At 53.7% G+C, this 18371-nt stretch overlaps 1 protein-coding gene across 1 annotated transcript; it reads right to left on the bottom strand.

Moving 5' to 3' along the window:
* Window positions 1-3654: 3654 nt before the first annotated feature.
* ITGA2B (integrin subunit alpha 2b) lies at window positions 3655-18274 on the bottom strand. The gene is made up of 30 exons (XM_004374294.2): window positions 17931-18274; window positions 16193-16314; window positions 16004-16101; window positions 15715-15880; window positions 15284-15333; window positions 15163-15208; window positions 14928-15059; window positions 14554-14601; window positions 14364-14407; window positions 14196-14249; window positions 14002-14054; window positions 13337-13548; window positions 10677-10859; window positions 10379-10424; window positions 10158-10262; window positions 10018-10073; window positions 9773-9924; window positions 9517-9642; window positions 9031-9098; window positions 8724-8871; window positions 8079-8171; window positions 7718-7797; window positions 7341-7421; window positions 7124-7214; window positions 6868-7020; window positions 6630-6755; window positions 5658-5771; window positions 5295-5396; window positions 4974-5090; window positions 3655-3898 (listed from the first exon to the last, which is right to left on the bottom strand). Exons 1-30 carry the CDS (start codon window positions 18116-18118, stop codon window positions 3842-3844), a joined length of 3111 nt encoding a protein of 1036 aa, XP_004374351.1. The 5' UTR covers window positions 18119-18274; the 3' UTR covers window positions 3655-3841.
* Window positions 18275-18371: the final 97 nt, after the last annotated feature.

Here is an 18371-nt window from a genome sequence, read left to right as displayed (position 1 = left end):
CCGCGCCGCGCCGCTCGGGCTCCTGCTCCGGTTGCGGCGCCCGCTCAGTGCGATTGTCTCCTCCCGGAGCCCCCGCCAGCGCCCTCTGCAGGCAGCGCCCTGCACTGCGGGCCTCCTGGCACCGCCCCCTCCCGGCCCGGCTCCGCCCGGCGCCCCCAGCATTCCCGACCCCAACACCCAGCCACCAACCCACCCTGCAGTCCCTGACTCGCGGCACTCCCATGCACACCTGACCTAGACTCAGCTGTCAGACGCTAGCTGCAAGGGAGCGTAGTGATAAGGGTATAATCACAGGTGTTCTTGGGGTCTGAGAGCCCCTGAATTGGGGGGAAAGAAGGGCTATCGCTTAAAGCACACTCTCAAAGGTGTGTACGGTTCATGAGTGTCTAAAAAAAGTGTAAGGATTTCCTGGTCTACTGCCCTCTCCTCTCTGCACAATCCCCCACGCAGTGTTGAGGTGGCATGCACCCTGTTGGGAATCAGTCAGACCTGGATTTTTGTCTAGCTTCTGTCTCTTACTTAAACCGTGGGCAAGTTACTTAGCCTTCTGGCCCTCGTCGTCTTCCCTCTAACGTGGGGACCTTTAATAAACCCTACCTCATGGGGTCGTTGTAGCTTTAAATGAGATATGATACAAAGAGTTTAGCACATGCCTGATCAGAGCCAGGGCACAATCGATGGTACTATTGTTGGTCTAGGATGAGGTGGGGCTCACCTGCACCCAGGTAACCAGATCAATTGCTGGGCAGTCATAACGGTTAGGATGTTCTTCCAGAGGTCGACACAGGGTTTATTCTCCCACTAAGAATCACCCACTGATGCCACTAGTTCTGGCTTCATGAACAACAAACCAGCTGTTTTACTTCTTCCTCAGCCATTGGACCCCACATTTGAAGACAGCTATTGGTCTGCCCCACCCCAATCCAGTTCTCTTTTCTTCCAGCTCAGTGTGTCTGGTTGTTATCAACACTCTGCTCTGGCTTAGCCAAATCCTTACCTCATCTAGTCTTCCCTGGTTCTCTCTGACTTCTCACCTTCTCTCTCCTTTGGTGCCCAGGAGGGGATTTGATACCCAGGACAAGGGCCTAATCCCCCAGAGGACAGCAGGCTTCCCTTCTGGTTGGGTCCCCTGGCTGGGTGTTCTGATTTAAAAGGACTTCGTTATGAGCTTGTGGACAAAACCATCAAATTATCTCTCTCTCTCTTTTCTTTTCAACAGAAATTTCCATCTGACCAGATTTCCCAGTCCTACTCTTATGTAACCAATTTTTTGGAAGCCCAGCGCAGGACTTTGCACTCATCCCTGGCGAATTTCATCTTGTTGGTTTCCACCCAACTTTACAGTCTGTCAAGGCTGCCTTCAATTTGCTTCAGTCACCCATTGTGTTGGAGCTTCCTCCTAGCCAGCAGCCATCTGCAGGGTAAAGAGTTGCTTCCTCTGCCTCTATTCAAGGGGTCACAACAGTGCCAGGCAGTCTAGGGCCAGGATGGAGTTTTGGGACACCCCCATAAAGATCTCCTTCAGCTTTATCAGAATTGTTCAGGTCTAAATCGGAGTCTCTATCCTCCAGCTCACATTTCTGTCTTGTCTATTAAGGATAAATGATAAATGCCTTGCTGGATCAAGATAAGTTGTCAGGGGCCGTCCAGTTACAATGGCAGGGGGAGAGAGCTGTAATCTGGCTGGTGTTCAAGGATCAAAGCTTAATATGTTCCTAAATGGTCACAGTTGCCCAACTAGAAACCTGTTCTGGAACTGCCCATGTGTGGATGTCAAATTATTGTGTTCTTTTCAGAATTTACCTTTCACCCTTTTGGGTGAAATCAAATACGAGCAGCTGTTGTAAGGTAAATCTGTTCATCAGTGGCATCCCCCCATACAACATGTAGCATCAAGTCCGAAGTCCTCCCATGGCCACCAGGTGCTGCGTACCTGGCCCTGGGCCACCTCTCTGACTTAATATTCTGAATCCCTCACACACCCACCTCCAGCCACACGAGCCTCCTTGCTTTTGCTTGAATACACCTCAGGGCCTTTACACTGGCTATTCTCTCTGTCTGAAACACTTCATCCCTAAGCAGCCATATGGCTCATTCATCTCTCTGTCCACCTCATCAGAGAGGCCTTCCCTGACCACCCTACCTAACACCAACATATCTTCTATCACTCTCTACCCCCTTACCTTTATTTTTACTCAGCACTTACTGCCGCTGACCATACATTTATTAATTAACTCTCTACCCCCAGTTGAATGTAAATTCCATGAGGACAAGGGCTTTGTTCACTGTTCCATCCCCACACCTGGACTAGCACCAGGCACATGATAGGTGCCCAATAAATATTTATGGAACAAATGAATCAAGGACTCAGGACTTCAGGTGTTCTCTACTACCCCTATCCTCAACCCCAACGCTGCAGTTGGAGAGTTGTCTTCCACCCCTGACTCTCCTGAGGGCTCCATGCCTACTGCCGTTTTTCCTAACTGAAACCTCTTGTCCTTGGTGGTGAAGAAAGGATAGCAGCAGGGCGGCCCAAGAGCAATGCCTTTTCTCCTCCTCCTGGCATGGCACCGCCTTCCTTAGGCGGAGGGCTTAGCCAGCCTCCTCCTGCCCTCCCTCACTCTGAACCCAGCTTTGCTGTTGTTGGTTACCATCGAGTCGGCCCCAACTCATGATGACCTCATGTATAACAGAATGAAACGTTGCCCAGTCCTGCACCATCTTCATGATCATTGGTATGTCTGAGTCCATTGTTGCAGCCACTGTGTATTTGGAGTGTCTTCCAACACAGGGGGCTCATCTTCCAGAACTACATTGGACAATATTCTATGGTGATCCATAAGGTTTTCATTGCTTAACTTTTGGAAGTAGATTGCCAGGCCTTTCTTCCCAGTCTGTCTTAGTCTGGAAGCTCTGCTGAAACCTGTCCACCATGGGTGACCCTGCTAGTATCTGAAACACTGGTGGCATAGCTTCCAGCATCACACAACACACAACCACCACAGTAGAACAAACTGACAGACAGGTAATGGGAACCCAGCTTTAAAGACCTTTTTTTCTGGGGGGAGGGGGTGTTATTTTCCCTGGCCTCAGGTCATTTTGAAGTTTACCCCTCCAAAATCATGAAAAAAAAAAAGTGTTTACAGCTGCCCACAAGGGATCCAGTCTCCTTCTCTGATGCCCTCAACCCAATCCCATTGCTATTGATGTGTGCTGTCAGTTCTGACTCATAGGGACCCTACAGGACAGAGCTGCCCCATAGGGTTTCCTAGGCTGTAATCTTTACAGGAGCAGGTTGCCAGGTCTTTTCTCGGTGCGTTCGAACCGCCAACCTTTCAGTTAGCAGCTGAGAGCTTAACCATTGTGCCATCAGGGCTCCTAACCCCATCCTACCTTCCCTCAAAACCCTCCAGTTCTCCCCAGCTGCCTCCAGCCTCACCTGGATGTCTTGTCACCCTAGTTCCTCTCACATCTGCCATCCCCTACTCTCTATTCCCTGACACTTCCCAAAGACAGCAATTCTCAACCTTTGCCCTGGCTCAGACACCCTCTCTGCTCACACTTCCACCAACCCTAGCTCCTTACCCCAGACACTCCTTCGGTGCCCCCTCCCCTCCTCTGACCCCAAAAGGAGGCAGCACGCTGGCGGAGGGGGGCTTAGCCTCTTTATTAGGCAGCAGGAAAAAGGTGGCCCAGCTCTGTAGGGAAGGGGAGGACACCAGGAGGCCCCCATGGAACAGCTCCAACTTGTGGGTGCTCAGAGCTGCGGGGCACTCAGTGGAGAGTAAAGGGCAGCGTGGGCACCGCACCACCTTCCTGCTGGAATGGAGTGAGGGCACCATCACTCCTCTTCATCTTCCTCTTCCAGGGGCGGGCGATTCCGCTTGAAGAAGCCGACCTGGGCAGGCAAGGGGGCTGGGGTCAGAGTGTGAAGCTGATCCTTAGGCCCCAGAGCATCAGAGGGGAAGGTGTGCTAGAAACAGGGCTTCCAACCAGTTCTCCCGCGTTCAGTCATGGCTGAGGAAGTGAAACTGGAGCAGACCCGAATTTTTAAAATTTGGGTGAACCAGAACAATAACCGGAATGGGAAAAATTATGGGTTGAAGCGCTGCTAGACACCAGACAGCCACGCAGGTCCTCTCCCTGGGCTGGCACAAACCACGACCCTACAGTTTCACAAATGGAAGTATTTCCCCATTTAGAGATAATGTGTAATTGTGTGTGTGTGTGTGTGTGTGTTTTTCTCCCTTGAATTTTTCTTAAATACAGACTTAGACTTTTCTTAAATGCAAGATTCTAGCATGTGATGATATGTATTTGATTATAGTAAGTTTAATGTGTGGTTTTCCCTAAAAGCACCATGGCTTCCCAGGGCCTGGCCACCTGAGTGAGTTTGAGAGCTTCAGATTGAGCCCCACCTGCTTGTTCTCCATGTGCAGAGGGTCTAAATTAGACCCTGGGTCAGTCAGGGTGAAGGACAGAGCTGGGAGGAAGTGAACCCTATCCTCCTCCGCAGTCCCAGAATTCCTGAAGGCAAAACTAATTCCCTGGGACTCTTCCTCTCAGGGAGAAATCCAAAACTCACAGTGACCCTATAGGACAGGGTAGAACGGTCCCATAGGGTTTCCAAGGCTGTAATCTTTACAGAAGCAAGACTGCCACATCTTTCTCCCAAGGAGCAGCCCCAGTGGGATCAAACCACCAACCTTTCGGTTAATAGCCAAGCACTTAACGACTGCATCACTGGGCTCTCTCTCAGGGAGGAAAGTGTCTAAAGGCCTTAGGACTTGAGGTGCCACCCTTCCCAGGGGTATGTGCCCTGGAGGAGGTCCTCTGGAGAACGGCATTCTGACAGTGGAGATGTGGGTGTGATGGGCGCTGGGTCACCCACTTGGGCCACCACCTTTCCCTGTGAGGTAGGGAAGGGCCAAGACTGCATCCACCTGGGGATTCCACCCCCCTTCATGCCTCACCTTCCACATGGCTAGGACCAGCAGCGTGAGCAGCAGCAGACCACCCAGCACGCCTACCAGAATCCACCAGATAGGAATGTCCCTCTCCTCCAAGACCCGAAGCAGCTGCGTCTGCACCTGGGAACAAACCCATGTGCCTCCTCAGCCCCTGTGATGACACCTATGCCAAGACTGGAACCTGCAGACTGGTGACCCCCAGCCAAACCATCTACCTGTACCACCCCTCAGACCCAGGGAGGCCCTGCCCCCATCCTGGGCACTGCCACATGGGAAAACCAGTGGTCCTTCTTGCAAAACTCTGCCACCATCCCTGGTACTCACTAGTGCTTCCCCTCTGGGCAGGCTGAGGGCGGGCACCGCGTAGGGAAGGGCAGATACGTTGAACGAAGCGTGAGACTGCAGGATAAACTGATCCAGTGGCCTCTGGATGTGGTTGAGGGTAAGAATCATTTATACCCACACAAGGCCTATTGGCTGCAAGAGTATAAGCCCTCACCTCCTCCGCTCCTGGGCTAATCCCCCCTCCACCCAAAGTAAACCATGCCCTCACCTAGTCCCCACCCACTTCCTGGAGCCCCGCCTCTCCTCAGAGCAAACCCGGCCACCGCCTCTAGGAAGCCCCGCCCCCTCGTTTGCAAGCCCGGTCTCTGGGCCCTGCCCATTTCGACCCGCGTCCGGTCCCACCTGGCGGAGGCTGGGCAGCCAGGCTAAAGCCAGCACGGTGACCATGGCTCGCTGCCCTCGCGCCATCTCCTGCAGCTCACACTGCACTACAGTACAGGGCACCAAGTCGCAGTTCTGGGGAGAAGTGTCATCAATCTTCAACCATTCCTGCCCCATCACCCCCTAACCCAAGCACCCAATACACAGAGGGCCAGAGGGCTAGGAAGCTCAGGCCTCCCCCTCAGGAAGGGCCTCCAATTCAAGCTTCAGACATTCTCTCTCCATGGGGTTGCTCACAGTCCCTGAGATGCTGGGAGAGGGCGGAAAGAAGCGGGTCAGATAGCATTAAATACCCAGAATTTTTGTAACCCTAAGGAGCCCTGGTGGCTCAGTGATTAAGCCCTCCGCCACTAACTGAAAGGTCAGCGGTTGAGCTGCTCAGCAGGAGAAAGATGTGGCAGTCTGCTTACCCACTGCCATGGAGTGGATTCCAACTCATAGCGACCCTATAGGACAGAGAACTGCTCCATTGAGTTTCCAAGGCTGTAAATCTTTATGGAAGCAGACTGCCACATCTTTCTTCCGCGGAGCAGCTGGTGGGTTCCAAGCGCAGACCTTTCGGTTGGCAGTCGAGCGCTTTAACCGCTGCGCCACCAGGGCTACCTCTGCAAATTGGAAACCCCATGGGGCAGTTCTACTCTGTCTTATAGGGTCGCTCTGAGTTGAAAATCGATTTGATGGCAATGGGTTTGATTTGTAACCCTGCTCTGACAATAAAATTCTTTTTTTTCCTAATGTATTGGGGACCTTAAAAAAAGGCAAGTGCCCCCCACCCCCACCCCACACACAAGCCCAGCACAATCCTTCATCCTCATGCACTTGGAGCATTCAACGGGGCCGGGTGTGGTCCACGTGAGGCCCCTCTCCTTTCCCCCATCCCTCTGCCCCTGGGTGCCACGGAGACTCTGGCTGAAGACCAAAGAGCCTGCTCACCACTAGAATGGGTTCTTGGAGCTTGGAGGGCTGCTGTGAGCCTGGCTGCAGAGCCTGTCTGCGCTCCCGCTTGTGATGCTTGGGGTAAACAGGGGACCGGCTGGGGGCGGGCAGCCTCCAGTCCAGCTGGGAAGGCAAAGGAGCGGTCAGGCCCCTGTCTGCCCAGCTCCCACTCTCCAAGGTGTCCTGGCTGTTGGTCTGAGGACTCCCCATAGCTTTCTTCTGCCCCAGCTCTCACCTGGCGGGGGTTGGAGGAGGGCTGTGAGGAGCAGTTGAGCCCCCCCTGGGGCCGCACATCCAGGATGTAGAGCAGATCGGAAGACTGGGACTGGCCAGGAAGCCGCAGGTTGAGGCGCAGGCCACTGACAGCACCAGGGCCCTTGTTGTGGAGCTGGGACAGGGGAGTTGGTGGCAGGATGTCAGGAGGCTCAGCACCCAGCCTCAGCTTCTAGGACCCTCCCACCCCAGCCTGGAGCCCAGAGGCTCCTTCTTACCTCATAGGTGTGCTCCACTTTGGGGCCCCAGCTTTTCTCCTCCCTGTTGCCTTCATCAGATGCCACCACCAGCGAAGCCGGAACGGAGTTCCTGCAGGTCCCCGAGCCCCCACACCCAGGTAAGCTTGACCCCCTGATCAGCCTGTGAGGGCTCTCCCAGAGCCCCCTGAATCTCAGGGCCTGCCTGCCATCTCCCTTATCCACCCTAGGTTCTCACCCTCGAAGTTCCACGTGTGCATCTGCCCGGACTGGCACATTCAGCAGCACCATCTCACTGTTTGGATTCTGGCTGTTCTTGCTGGAGGGGAGGGGATGAGGAGAGGCAGGTGAGCGACACTAGCCTGAGGCAGAATTTCAGGGTGTTTAGGGCAGGCTAATTCTACAAACAGCATGCCACACTGAACTTAGACCTGGGAAAGAACTTCCTCTGGGGCTCCAAGACTCAGAAACAAGTCTCTGAGGAAGAAAGGGAACAAGGAGGCCTGAAGAACAGGCATCTCAAAAAGACCCTTCTGTCTTGAGAGCATCTGAAGGTCTCTACGTTGGGGTCAGGTGGGGAAGGGTGGTAGGTAGAAGTGCTCCCTGGTCTAGTACCTCCTGATTTGCAGCCGGAAGGACACGTACTCCCCAGCCTCTTCCAGATTCCCCACACTCACCAACATTGTGATTTGTATCTGGGAAAGGGGGAGGGCCAAAGTCACTGTTTAAATGCCCACTCTGGGCAGCCCCACCCTGAAACTGGTCACCAGTCCTTACCCTCCAAGACCACCACTATTATTAATTTTACCTAGAAGCCTACTCAGAGAGGGGGTCAGTCACTTAAGAACACACAGCTAGGGAATGTGAAGACCGAGATTCCCACCCAGAGTGATCTGACTCCAAAAGCAACCTCTAAAACGCACTGTCAACGAGCCCCTGCTGGAGAAGACCCAGCACCAGGATGCCCCGTCCTCACCCGGGCATCATTCTCCATGGGGTTGCCCAGCTCACACAGCACCACCTTGGTCTCGTTCTCTTTCTTCTGGTTACAGATGAGCCTTTCAAACCCCTTTGGGGAGGCAGTTCCCAGAAAGAAGATGGTTATAGAGCATCCCCTACATATTTATGCTCCCTTGGAAAGTCTGCAAAGATTCACATGTTGGGATAGAAAGAGGGGTTTCTTGGGGTGGGAGCTCAAGGGATTGTATTGTTCTCCTTTATGTATTGCAGTAGCAATTTACTTTTTTTTAAAAATGAATTTTCATTTTGGAAATGAAACACAAAACGTTACATAGAGTATAACCCCATTGTGTTAAACTGTATCAGCAAAATTAAACATAAATATGTACATATGTAAGGGTCTGTCAGTGTCAAGAAAAAATACTGGGAAGGAAAGCTATCAAATGTTAACAGGGGTTCCTGTTAACACTTGGTTCCTGAGTTATTTTTGGTCTTGGTTTTATAATATACTTCCTGAATTTCATGCCATTAGCAAATATTCCTTTTCCAAATTAAAAAAATATATATGTTATAGCTTTTACAGCAAAGCATAAGAGAAATGGGAGTCAAGCCTCCTGCACCTTCCGGGTCCCTGGTAGCGCCCCCAGGGTGGGGGCCTTACCTCAAGGTCGCTGAGGGCCTGCATGTAGTGGGCACCTGGGGGCAGGTGCACGGCTAGCTCAGCCTCATAGGCCCCCTCGCCTTTGTTGGTAGCATCCATCCGCAGCTCCAGTACATTGTCAGCCCCAATCAGAAGCAGGAAGCCACTCCTGTAGAGGCAAAGTGATAAAGCTTGGGGTACCCGGTCCAAGCTCAGGGTCGGGGGGTGGGGTGGAGAGGGGCTCAGGACAGAGTATTAGGATCCAGGGGGAAAGGTGGCATTGTCGGGGTAGAGAGGGCCAGGGCAGGGTAGAGTGGGGTCTCCTCACATGTTGGCAGTCAGCTGAAGCTGGGGCACACACAGGTCATCCTCCCCACAGTCCAGGATGATGCGAGTCTAGAGGGGCACATTAGGGTGTGTGGGTAAGCTTGGAGCCAGTGAGATTTGTGGTCACATCACAGTTGGGAAAACAACACTGAGCTGGGATTCACATCAGGGTTTAGGGAATGAGATCTGAGGATGAAAAGGAGTTTGGGGGTGACATCAGGGATTTAGGTTTACATTAGGGCTTGGGATCATGTCAGAGTTTTGGTGATGACATCAGGGTTTATGAGTGTACATCAACACTTGAGTTTACATCAGGGCGTAAGGGGATATTGCCATTTGGGGGTTTTCATTAGGGTTTAGAGTGCCATCAGAGATTAAAGGTGACATCAAGGTTTTGGGGTTCCTATTACAATTTGGGCACTAACCCTCACCCTGACTTTCTAGCAGAGGACCTGCACCTCCCTTGCCTGTCCCTGCCCACTCCCACCTGCTCCTGGACATGAGTTTCTCCATGCAGCACAAGAGCAGGTGCCAGTCCAGTCTCCTCAGGCTGCAGGGACACGTTGAGGCTGAGCACAATGGGGCTCAGCTTGTCCCGGAAGTCAGCCTCATCCTGGGGAGGGGGACGAGAGTCAGCCTGTCTTGCTACCATGTACATCCCACCCTCCCATGGCCAGCAGGGACCATGTCCCACTGACCACCTCTGGATGCACAGCGCCCACCCCTCCCCTGCCTGGGCATACCCGAAGGAAGGCCTTGGTGGTGTGGCAGATAGGGCTGTGCTTCCTGCCCAGGTCCAGGCTCAGGGTGGTGCTCGCCTGCTGAGAGGCCAGCAGCAGCACCCGCCGGCCCTGGCGTGGCTTCTGCCTGTCCAGCTGCAGCTCAGCATTCAGGTCTGGCAGGGCAAGAGGAAGGTCAGGGCCTCCCTGGCCAGCCTCTGGGGAAGCCCATTCCCTCCTCTCTCCTGCCCTGCCATGCCACCACTCACGCAGCTTTTCAGAAATGTTGTGCCCGGTGGCTCCCACACATATCTGGATGTCGAAGCTGCAAAGACACGCACGGGCCTCAGGGGCTAGGGGCTCCCCTGAGGACCCAGGTCCTACCTGGCCCTGCCCTCCGTCTCCTCACCAGCTCACTGCTGTGCTGGTCTGGGGCAGGATACAATCCTTCACAGCAGGATTCAGTGAATCTTGCACCAGCAGCTTGACACTGGCCATCACCACAGGCTGAGCTCTGATGGGATGCGGGAGGCCTGCCATTGTGGCCCCTCTTGGCCCGGCCTCCCGGATGGTGTGGGCTGCCACATCCTGGGGGCCCTCCCCTCCCCTGTCCCTGGAGCCAGTACTCACCTGTACACAGCCACCTTGCTAGCCCCATAAGCTCCCACCAGCAGGTCTATAGACATTGGGAGTGGGGATCAGGATTGGCAATTAAGAGGGCATGGGGTCCTCACCTCATCTTCCCAGGGGCCCCCCACACCACCTCCTCCATTGGAAGTTTAATTGACACCCCTGGTATCCCATAACAAATAGGTCAGAGCCCTCAGTGGGGCACCAGCTCAGGCATGGAGCCCTGGCTGTGTCTCTTAGCACTGCCAGCTAATGCCCATGGGCCCTTCTTGCCCAGCTGGAGGCAGTTCAGGGGCACCTGGGTATCCGTTGTCATCAATGTCTGTGGCACCTCGCAGGGAGAAGCCAAAGCCAGAGCCTTTGGGGAAGGGGCTGTCCAGGACCTGGGATGGGCGTGAGATCAGCCCCTCACTCTGGCCCCGGAACACCAGCACCTGGCCTCGGCCGCTGGGACCCCCATAGGGGGCGGCCACTGCAAGATCTGGAAGGAGCAACAGGAAGGGAGTGGTTGTTATTCAATCTCCCAAGTGAGCCTATAACACTTTCCTGAGCTCCTTCTCTAAGAAGAGCCCCCAGGAGCCCAGAAGAGGGGTGCAAAGCTCTGGGCCAAGGAGTCTGCTGCCTGCTCTCCAGGAGTTTACAATCATGTAGGAGAGGTAGGCCTGTAAAGTAGGAACTGTTCTAAAAACTGTCACAGCACTCACCACATACTGAGATAAATATATTGACATGATCTCATTTAATCCTGAAAGTTAGGCATTATTATTCTCCTTTTAGATGAGAAAACTGAGTTCCAGAAGATTGAGTAACCAAAAACAAACAAAAAACAACAACAAAAAATCACCAAACCAGTTGCCATTGAGCCAGTTCTGACTCATGGAGAGCCCATGTGTGTCAAGGTAGAACTGTGCTCCATAGGTTTTTCAATGACTGATTTTTGGGGGGAGTAGACTGCCAGGCCTTTCTGCGAGGTGCCTCTGGGTGGACTCGAACCACCAGCCTTTCCGTTAATAGCCAATTGCCATGCAGGGACTCTAACTAAGTAATAGAGATCTATTAAATATTGGCACCTCTCGGGGGGCCTTTACCCCGTACCACTTCTGCCAGGGAAATCCAGAGCCATACCATGGGCTTGTCATCACTAGTAACTTTCAAGATCTCTTATAAAGATGTATTTGGGTGGGCATTATTTAATCATCACAATCTTATTAATTTATAAGAGTTCTTTGCATATTATAGGAGTTAAGATCTTTGGTATATGTGTTGCAACTGTCTTTCCTTTGTTCTGTCACTTTGTTTATGGTGCAGTTTTTTTTTTTTTTTAACTTATAAATATATTTATCGATTTTTCCAACCAAGTTATACCGAATTCACCCAGATGGCCCAGTTCTGACCACAGTTGTTTCCCCAAGCCCTTGGCCTCCACTCTCTTCTGATCTGCTGGCTTCCTCATCCTGCCTATTCGGCCACACTTGCCATATTCTGAGCCTTCTCATCCCATTGCCAGTTCTAGGCAAGCCTGGCCAGAACCCGCCTGGGGTTAATTCAATAGCCATCTGCATCCAGGGTTGCTGGAGAGACAGAGCAGATTGGGCACCATGAGTTTCTGGTCTCCAGCTATCACCAGGGACCTCAGTGCTGCTTAGCAGTCCTGTGAGGTTTTCCGGTCAGTTCCCTCTCCTAGTCTGCTCAGTGCCTATTTCAAACTGTCTGTGTTCTGTCAAGATCCCAACTCCTACTTCCTTTGGCAGCTGATCTCATCTCCTACTTCATAAAGAGAAGCCATAGCCATCCTCACATCAACTCTTGTGCTGTAAATCCACGTTCACTTTCTTTCTGCCTTCCCCATTTGACTGTGGAATACATGTCCCTCCTTTACTCCTGCCCTTGGGCTGAGTCCCACCTCCCCCCTTTGGCTTTGCAGGAGCCCTCCTCTGGATTATCCCCTCCTCCTATCTCCCCACAAGATCATTTTCCTCCATATTCAACTAATTCCATATTCTTCCAGATTATAACAATCTTCTCTTGACCCTCATCTCCTTTCAGCGACCATCCTTTCTCTCTTCCCTTTCAAACTGGTTGAAAGAGCTGTCTACACTGGCTGCCTCCAATTCTTCATCCACCATTCATATCTTGACCCATGGCATTCTGGCATCTGTCCCTACCCCACCCTAAAATGGCTCTTGTCACTGTCACCATGCTAAAACCCATGGATGTTTCTTCAGTTCCTTTCAGCAGCATCAGAAGCCACTGACACCCCTCCCCTCTTGCTTGAAGCACCCTCTTCCTTTGAGTCTGGGCCGTCAGCTCTCTCGGTGTCCCTCCTACCTCTCTGTGACACTCTTTCTCTGTCTCCTCCCAGACTTGCCTTCACTGTGAGTCCCCTAAATGGCTCTGTCCTAGGCCACTTCTCATTTCACAGGTTACTCATTCACCCTCCCCAAACCTCAGACCTCTCTTGTGGAAGTAGCAGAAGCCACACACAACTGTTCTCTGGGCATTTCAATCTAATGTGTCCAAACAAGCCCTTCAAGCTCATAGGTCCAGAGTTCAGCTGCTGATCTTTTCACCGCAGACCTGCTGCATGGCCCGAGTTCCCTGAGGCAGTGAGGGGCACCACCACTCATCCGACTCCTCCCTCTTCCTTAGCCCCACATCCAGCCACCCATCAGGTCCAAATAAGTCCTAAATTATGTGTGAATTACCCTTATCTGGAACTCCACCAAATCTGTCATCATCTCTTTCCTGGATTATGCAAATTTATCCTAACTGGTCTCCTTTAACTATTCAATCTGCTCTCCACTCAGCAGGCTGAGTCTCTAAACTAACCACCTATTTGATGGGGTCACTCTCTGCTTAAAGCCCTTCCTGGCTCCACAGCTCTTAGGTCAGGTGCAAGTTCCTTGTCAGACTGTTCACCCCTCTGCAGCAAGCAAGCAGACCACATCTGTCCCTCACCATTGTAGCCATCGTGGTCGAGGTCACCCAGGGGGGCAATGGCCGAGCCAAATCGTCCGTAGAGCTGGGTGCCGGTCAGCAGGAGGCTGGGGGTGCCCAGCATGTGGGGGCCACGGGGCTGCAGGTACAAGTACACGCGCCCCACCTCGGCCAGCTTGTGGTCAGCCCAGCTGTCCATGTACAGCGGTGCGCCCACTAGCAGGTCATGCCTCCTGTAGATGATATGTGGGGCTAGTCGAGGGGGGTGCTGAAGGCCAGGCCAAATCTTGCCCACCCTCACCTTCCCACTTTGCCTGGGTGGTTGTATGGGGTGGGGACAAGGAAAGAAGGGGACTGAGGGTGGCCAGAGGCGTAGCAAGGGAGGGCAGAGGGGAGCATATTTCCCAGGGGTGCAAGTCCAAGGGGGCACCAGAGGTGCCAAAAATGACATTCCCAGGTGCCACAAATACGAAAGGTGACTGACTGAGGCAGCCGGACAGGATGGGCGAATGCATTTCTGTCAACACGTCCCGGCTATCACCGTCTATTCTTCTTGAAATTTGGGGGTGGGGTGCAACTTAGAGATCGCCCCTGGGCGCTGTTACCCTCGCTTTGCTTCTAAGGGTGGCCCGCACCTCTGCTGACCCGGGACCCAAATGGGCTGGGGTGGGGCACCCCCTCCTCACCCATCCCCGTTGACGTCAGTGACAGCCACCGAGTGCCCGAAATACGAAGCCATCTGCAGGAAGACGAGGAGCCCCTTAACTCGCGCCGTTGAACCCAGCACCCTCTCCCAGACTTCGCCCTTCCCGATTCTGCGGGATATTCTGGGGTCCTAGTCCCCCAGCCTCGGCTATCCCCACTGGGACAGGGCCCTCACCTGCTCCCCAAGCAGCCGGTGCAGCATCTTGAGGTCCGAGTTCAAAATCTCCACCTGTGCCGGGTGTGCGTGAGAGGGTGTCATTCCTGCCCCCACGCAGGAATTGTCTAACTGAGAACTGCGGTTGGGGACTTCGGGATGCCGAGGGGCGGGGCGGCGGGCACTCACCGCTCCCAGGGTCCAACTCCAGGTGGGGGCACCGAAGACATACTCTGGGGAAAGCCGGGCCCAGCAAATGAGGTCCTTCGTGCCTGTCCACCCCCCTCGCCTCCCAGAGGAGATTTCGGTGCGGGGCTTGGAGGTGCTTCTTCCCGGCTGGGCTCCCTGACCCCCGCCCCTGTCTAAGGGGATTTCTTGCCTGTAGTGTTGGGATTCCGGTCGAACTCGCCCACGGCCACCGAGTACCCTGAGGACACAGCGCAAATTAGTCTTTCCGAGGGGGGAAGAAGGAAGAGAGCCGAAAGCGAGGAACGAGGGGACTCTTAGACTATACAGGTTAAATCCTGCGTTGTGTAGATGGGAACACTGAGGCCATGGTGAGGCCAAGACCCGCTCAAGGCCGCGTCGCAGGACCACGGCGAGGAGTTGCAAGGGGGCTGGGCAGTTTGCGGGTGGCGCTGCGGGTGTAGAGCGGAGAGGCACGGAGTTGGGGGGAGGGCTCAGGACTGACTGGCCCGGGTGGGCGGTGACCCTAAGGGGTCTGGGAAGCCTGGAAGCTCATTGTCAGGTTACCCCGGTAGCCGTCGAAGAACTCTGAGTTGCTGTAGTCGGAGGTGAAGCTTGTGGGCACGTGCCACAAGAGACTGTCCCGACGACGACTGTAACCCGAGACGATATCAGCGACTGAAGCCCGGGCCAGGAGCCCTAAGACCGAGGAGGAGGGAGTGGGGCCTAGATGTCTGGGGTCCCCCTTAGGTGCGGAGCCGCGAGAAGGGAGGGAGGTGTACGGATGGGATGGAGGACATACCTAAGAAAAAATAGCCACCGGGGGCCCCAAGCACCAGCTCCCCAGCCTAAAAGGGAAGCCGCGGAGGTGAGAGGGTGCCCTGTTCCAGGCCGCTCCCTCGCCTCTCACGCTTCCTACTCGCCTGGGTGACCACCGAGCTGAAGCCCACTTCGCAGTAGCGTTTGTCATGGCCTAGAGGACGCAAGGAGGAGGGATCAGTGAAGGGTCGGATCCAGAAGATTGGATCCGAGCCTGGGCTCGGCGGAGGCGGGGCCATGTGGCGCAGGGCCAGGAGTAATATAGAGGCGTGGCCTTGAAAGGACGCGAGGAGCAGCGAGGGGCAGAAGCTGGGCCACTGGGCAAAGCCAGATTGAAAGCAGAGTTTTGGAGCGGTGGAGGAGCGACCAGATTAAAACAAACAAACAAAAAACCCAAACGCATTGCCTTGGAGTCGATTCCGACTCACAGAGACCAGGTTGAAAGCAGAATCTTACAGCGCTGGGGGAGGGACTAGACTAAGGACACTGTTAAACGGAAGCGAGCGGGTGGGGCCAAAGCAGGGGCAGCGCTCACTAAAATCATTTTGGACGTAAACCCGGCTCATGGTGTTAGCCCGGCAGGGCGAGTACTCTGCGCGGCCGCCGCTCTGGAGATGAGCCACCCAGCAGCCACCTACGGGCGTCTTCTCGGCCTCCTCGGTATTTTCTAGCACATTCCAATGCTGCCAGGGAGCACAAGCCTGGGGCAGGGCCACACAAGAGTGGGGAAGGGCGCGGGGCTGGGGCTCGGGGGCCACCTCACTCCTCCCACCAGACGTGTCCCCGCCCCCGCCTGCACCCTATCCTCTGTCCCGCGGCCACACCACAATGTAGTCCCTCCAGCTGACGACAGAAGCCCCCAGTCCTTGCCCGGCCTTGAAGGTTTGAAAGGTTTGGGAGCCCATGTTTTGGGTGTCATCCTCTGGAGAACAGAAGAAGGGGTGGGGGAGCTGAAGCCTGGTCGTCCACGCCCCCTCTGGCCCCTCCTCCTTCCCTCCTCGCTCCAGACTCACTGAGGTTGAAGGGCAGCGAGGTGCACTGGCCGCCCTCGGCTCTCCAACGGCACAGGAACACACCGCCGGTTTCCTCCGAGCTACGGTCCAGGGCCCGAGGGGCTCCCACCACGATACCCACGCTGCGGAGGAGAGCTGGGTGAGCGTTGCGCCGATTCCGGCGTGGCCCATGCCCAGTGCCTGCGCTGGGAGCGCTGCCCAGAAGGCGGTGTGCCATGGGGGGCTGCACCAGCTTTCCTCAACAAGACCTCACAGACCGTCGAGGCCAGCATCTTCACTTTATGACAGCGAAACTGACTCTCGGAGAGGAAATCACATGCCTAAAGTAATCCAGCGAATTGAGGGTAAAGCTGGGACTATAACTATTTGGTTTGATTTGGACACAAGCGGTTTGATATTCCTGCTGAAAAAGACCTCTCAAACTCTGTATACTACCTCCAACCCCTCTCCCATTCTGTCACACCAAAAGCCAGGGGATCACATGCTCCCTAGAACGTCTGTCTGGAGACTATTAGACAGTTTACCAGGTCCCTTTCTGAGAATTGATTTTAATGGTGAAGAAGGAAGAAAGCCAGAGGGCCCTCTGGGGCGGGGAGGATGGGGGTGGTGGTGGTGGTTGCTGATAGACCTGAGAACCCTAGCAGATCTAGGTTCAAATCACAGCTCTGCCATTTACTGTATGACTTTGTTTAAAGTCATTTAACCTTTCATATGTAAAATGAGGATACCAGCCAGTCACTGTTGTCATGAGGAGTAAAGTAAATCTATGAGCAGCATTTAGCATGGTGCCAACCCAATACATATTAATGCTCAATAAAATGCTGTATTTTTTTCTTTTTAAAAGCGTTCAGGATGTTTATTAGGAGTACCCATGAAGCCAATAGCTGTGGAAAGGAGGCGAAAGAAAGTAGTAGGAGCAAGCAGGGGTTAAACTGCTATGCAGGTCCAATGAAAGACTTGGGCCAACTCTCCCTCCCTCCCCCCATGCTCTGGAGCTAGAAGGACACTTTAAAATTGTCCTGAGTTGAGGTGAGAGGGCCAGACTCTTATTACACCCACACACACCCTGCATGTCAATCAGTCGTTGCATGTGGGCCACCTTGGGAGAAGTTTTGACTTTGGGCAAGGTGGTTCTCTTCAGGAGAGGAAATCCCATTAAGTGGCTGACACTTGAAGGCTGTCTGCCCTTGCCACTTCCTGAAGCTGGACATCACAGTGTCCATCACACTAAGTAACTAGTTCAGGGTAACACAGCTATTAATAGGGGGAACTTGGCAGTCTGATTCCACAGCCTGATAATCCCAACCATTAATGCTTTACTGCTTCTTTTCAAATATGTGTAATTTTGAGGATAGGGATGAGGGAAATGGAGTAGAAATTTTAAGGTGGGTGTAGACAATCGTACAGTTTTGCAAGTCAATTTAGGACATGTGCACCTCTCTGTATTTTGAGGGGATGAAGGTAGAGTGGGTCTTACAACTGACCCTTGAGAAAAAAATAAAGCATCAACTTTTGTCTTCCCTTTGTTCTTGCTGTGGTTTTAGTGCCCATTTCCTCCCTGACACTCTCACCTGAGCTGGTCCCTCCCCACTATTTCTAACCAGAGTTCAGCCTGAATAGGCCCTAGAAATCATCTTGCTCAACCTCTATCACAAATGGGGAACTCAAGGCCCACAGAAGCAGTGACAAGGGTCGGGGTTCCTTCTCTCCCAACCCCCAAACTTCCCGCAAGGCTCACCTTCCACTGCTGTCCTTGTAGAAGTCCAATGAAAACCCAAAGTGGCTGCCATTGGGGCCTGTGTAGACAGTGAGCCGCACTGGGTCCAGGTTCAAGGCCCACGTTGGAGGGGTACCACCGGGTCCTAAGAGCAGCTGTGCCCACCCCAGGAACCAGAGGCCATGCAGTGGACACAAAGCTCTGGCCATCTTCCTTCTCCCACAACCTCCTAGGCAGGAATGGGCTAGCTTCTTCCTCTTCCCTTCAGTTTCCACCACAGGAAGTCATTTCTTATCAAACTGGGGCCCAAAGCAACTTGCTGAGCAGTGGGTAGAACAAAAGGATATACAGCCCCTCCACACACCCATATCGTCTCTAGGATTGTCAGGAAGGGGGTGAGGCTTATGGCTGAGAGCAATGACTCCTCTCTTTCCCTGGTAACAGTTTATCACCAAGTCCCGT

Source organism: Trichechus manatus, unplaced genomic scaffold (genome assembly GCF_000243295.1).
Source record: "Trichechus manatus latirostris isolate Lorelei unplaced genomic scaffold, TriManLat1.0 scaffold00028, whole genome shotgun sequence".
NCBI lineage: Eukaryota > Metazoa > Chordata > Mammalia > Sirenia > Trichechidae > Trichechus > Trichechus manatus.
The sequence above is the reverse complement of the archived record's forward strand: the minus strand, read 5'-3'. Positions and strand labels throughout refer to the sequence as shown.

Coding starts and splice junctions, on each gene's coding strand:
- ITGA2B (XM_004374294.2), bottom strand. CDS start 18,118: ATGGCCAGAGCTTTGTGTCCACTGCATGGCCTCTGGTTCCTGGGGTGG. Junction 9,925..10,017: donor CAACATTTCTGAAAAGCTGC/GTGAGTGGTGGC, acceptor TTGCCCTGCCAG/ACCTGAATGCTGAGCTGCAG. Junction 8,872..9,030: donor CTTCAGCTGACTGCCAACAT/GTGAGGAGACCC, acceptor TTGCCTCTACAG/GAGTGGCTTCCTGCTTCTGA.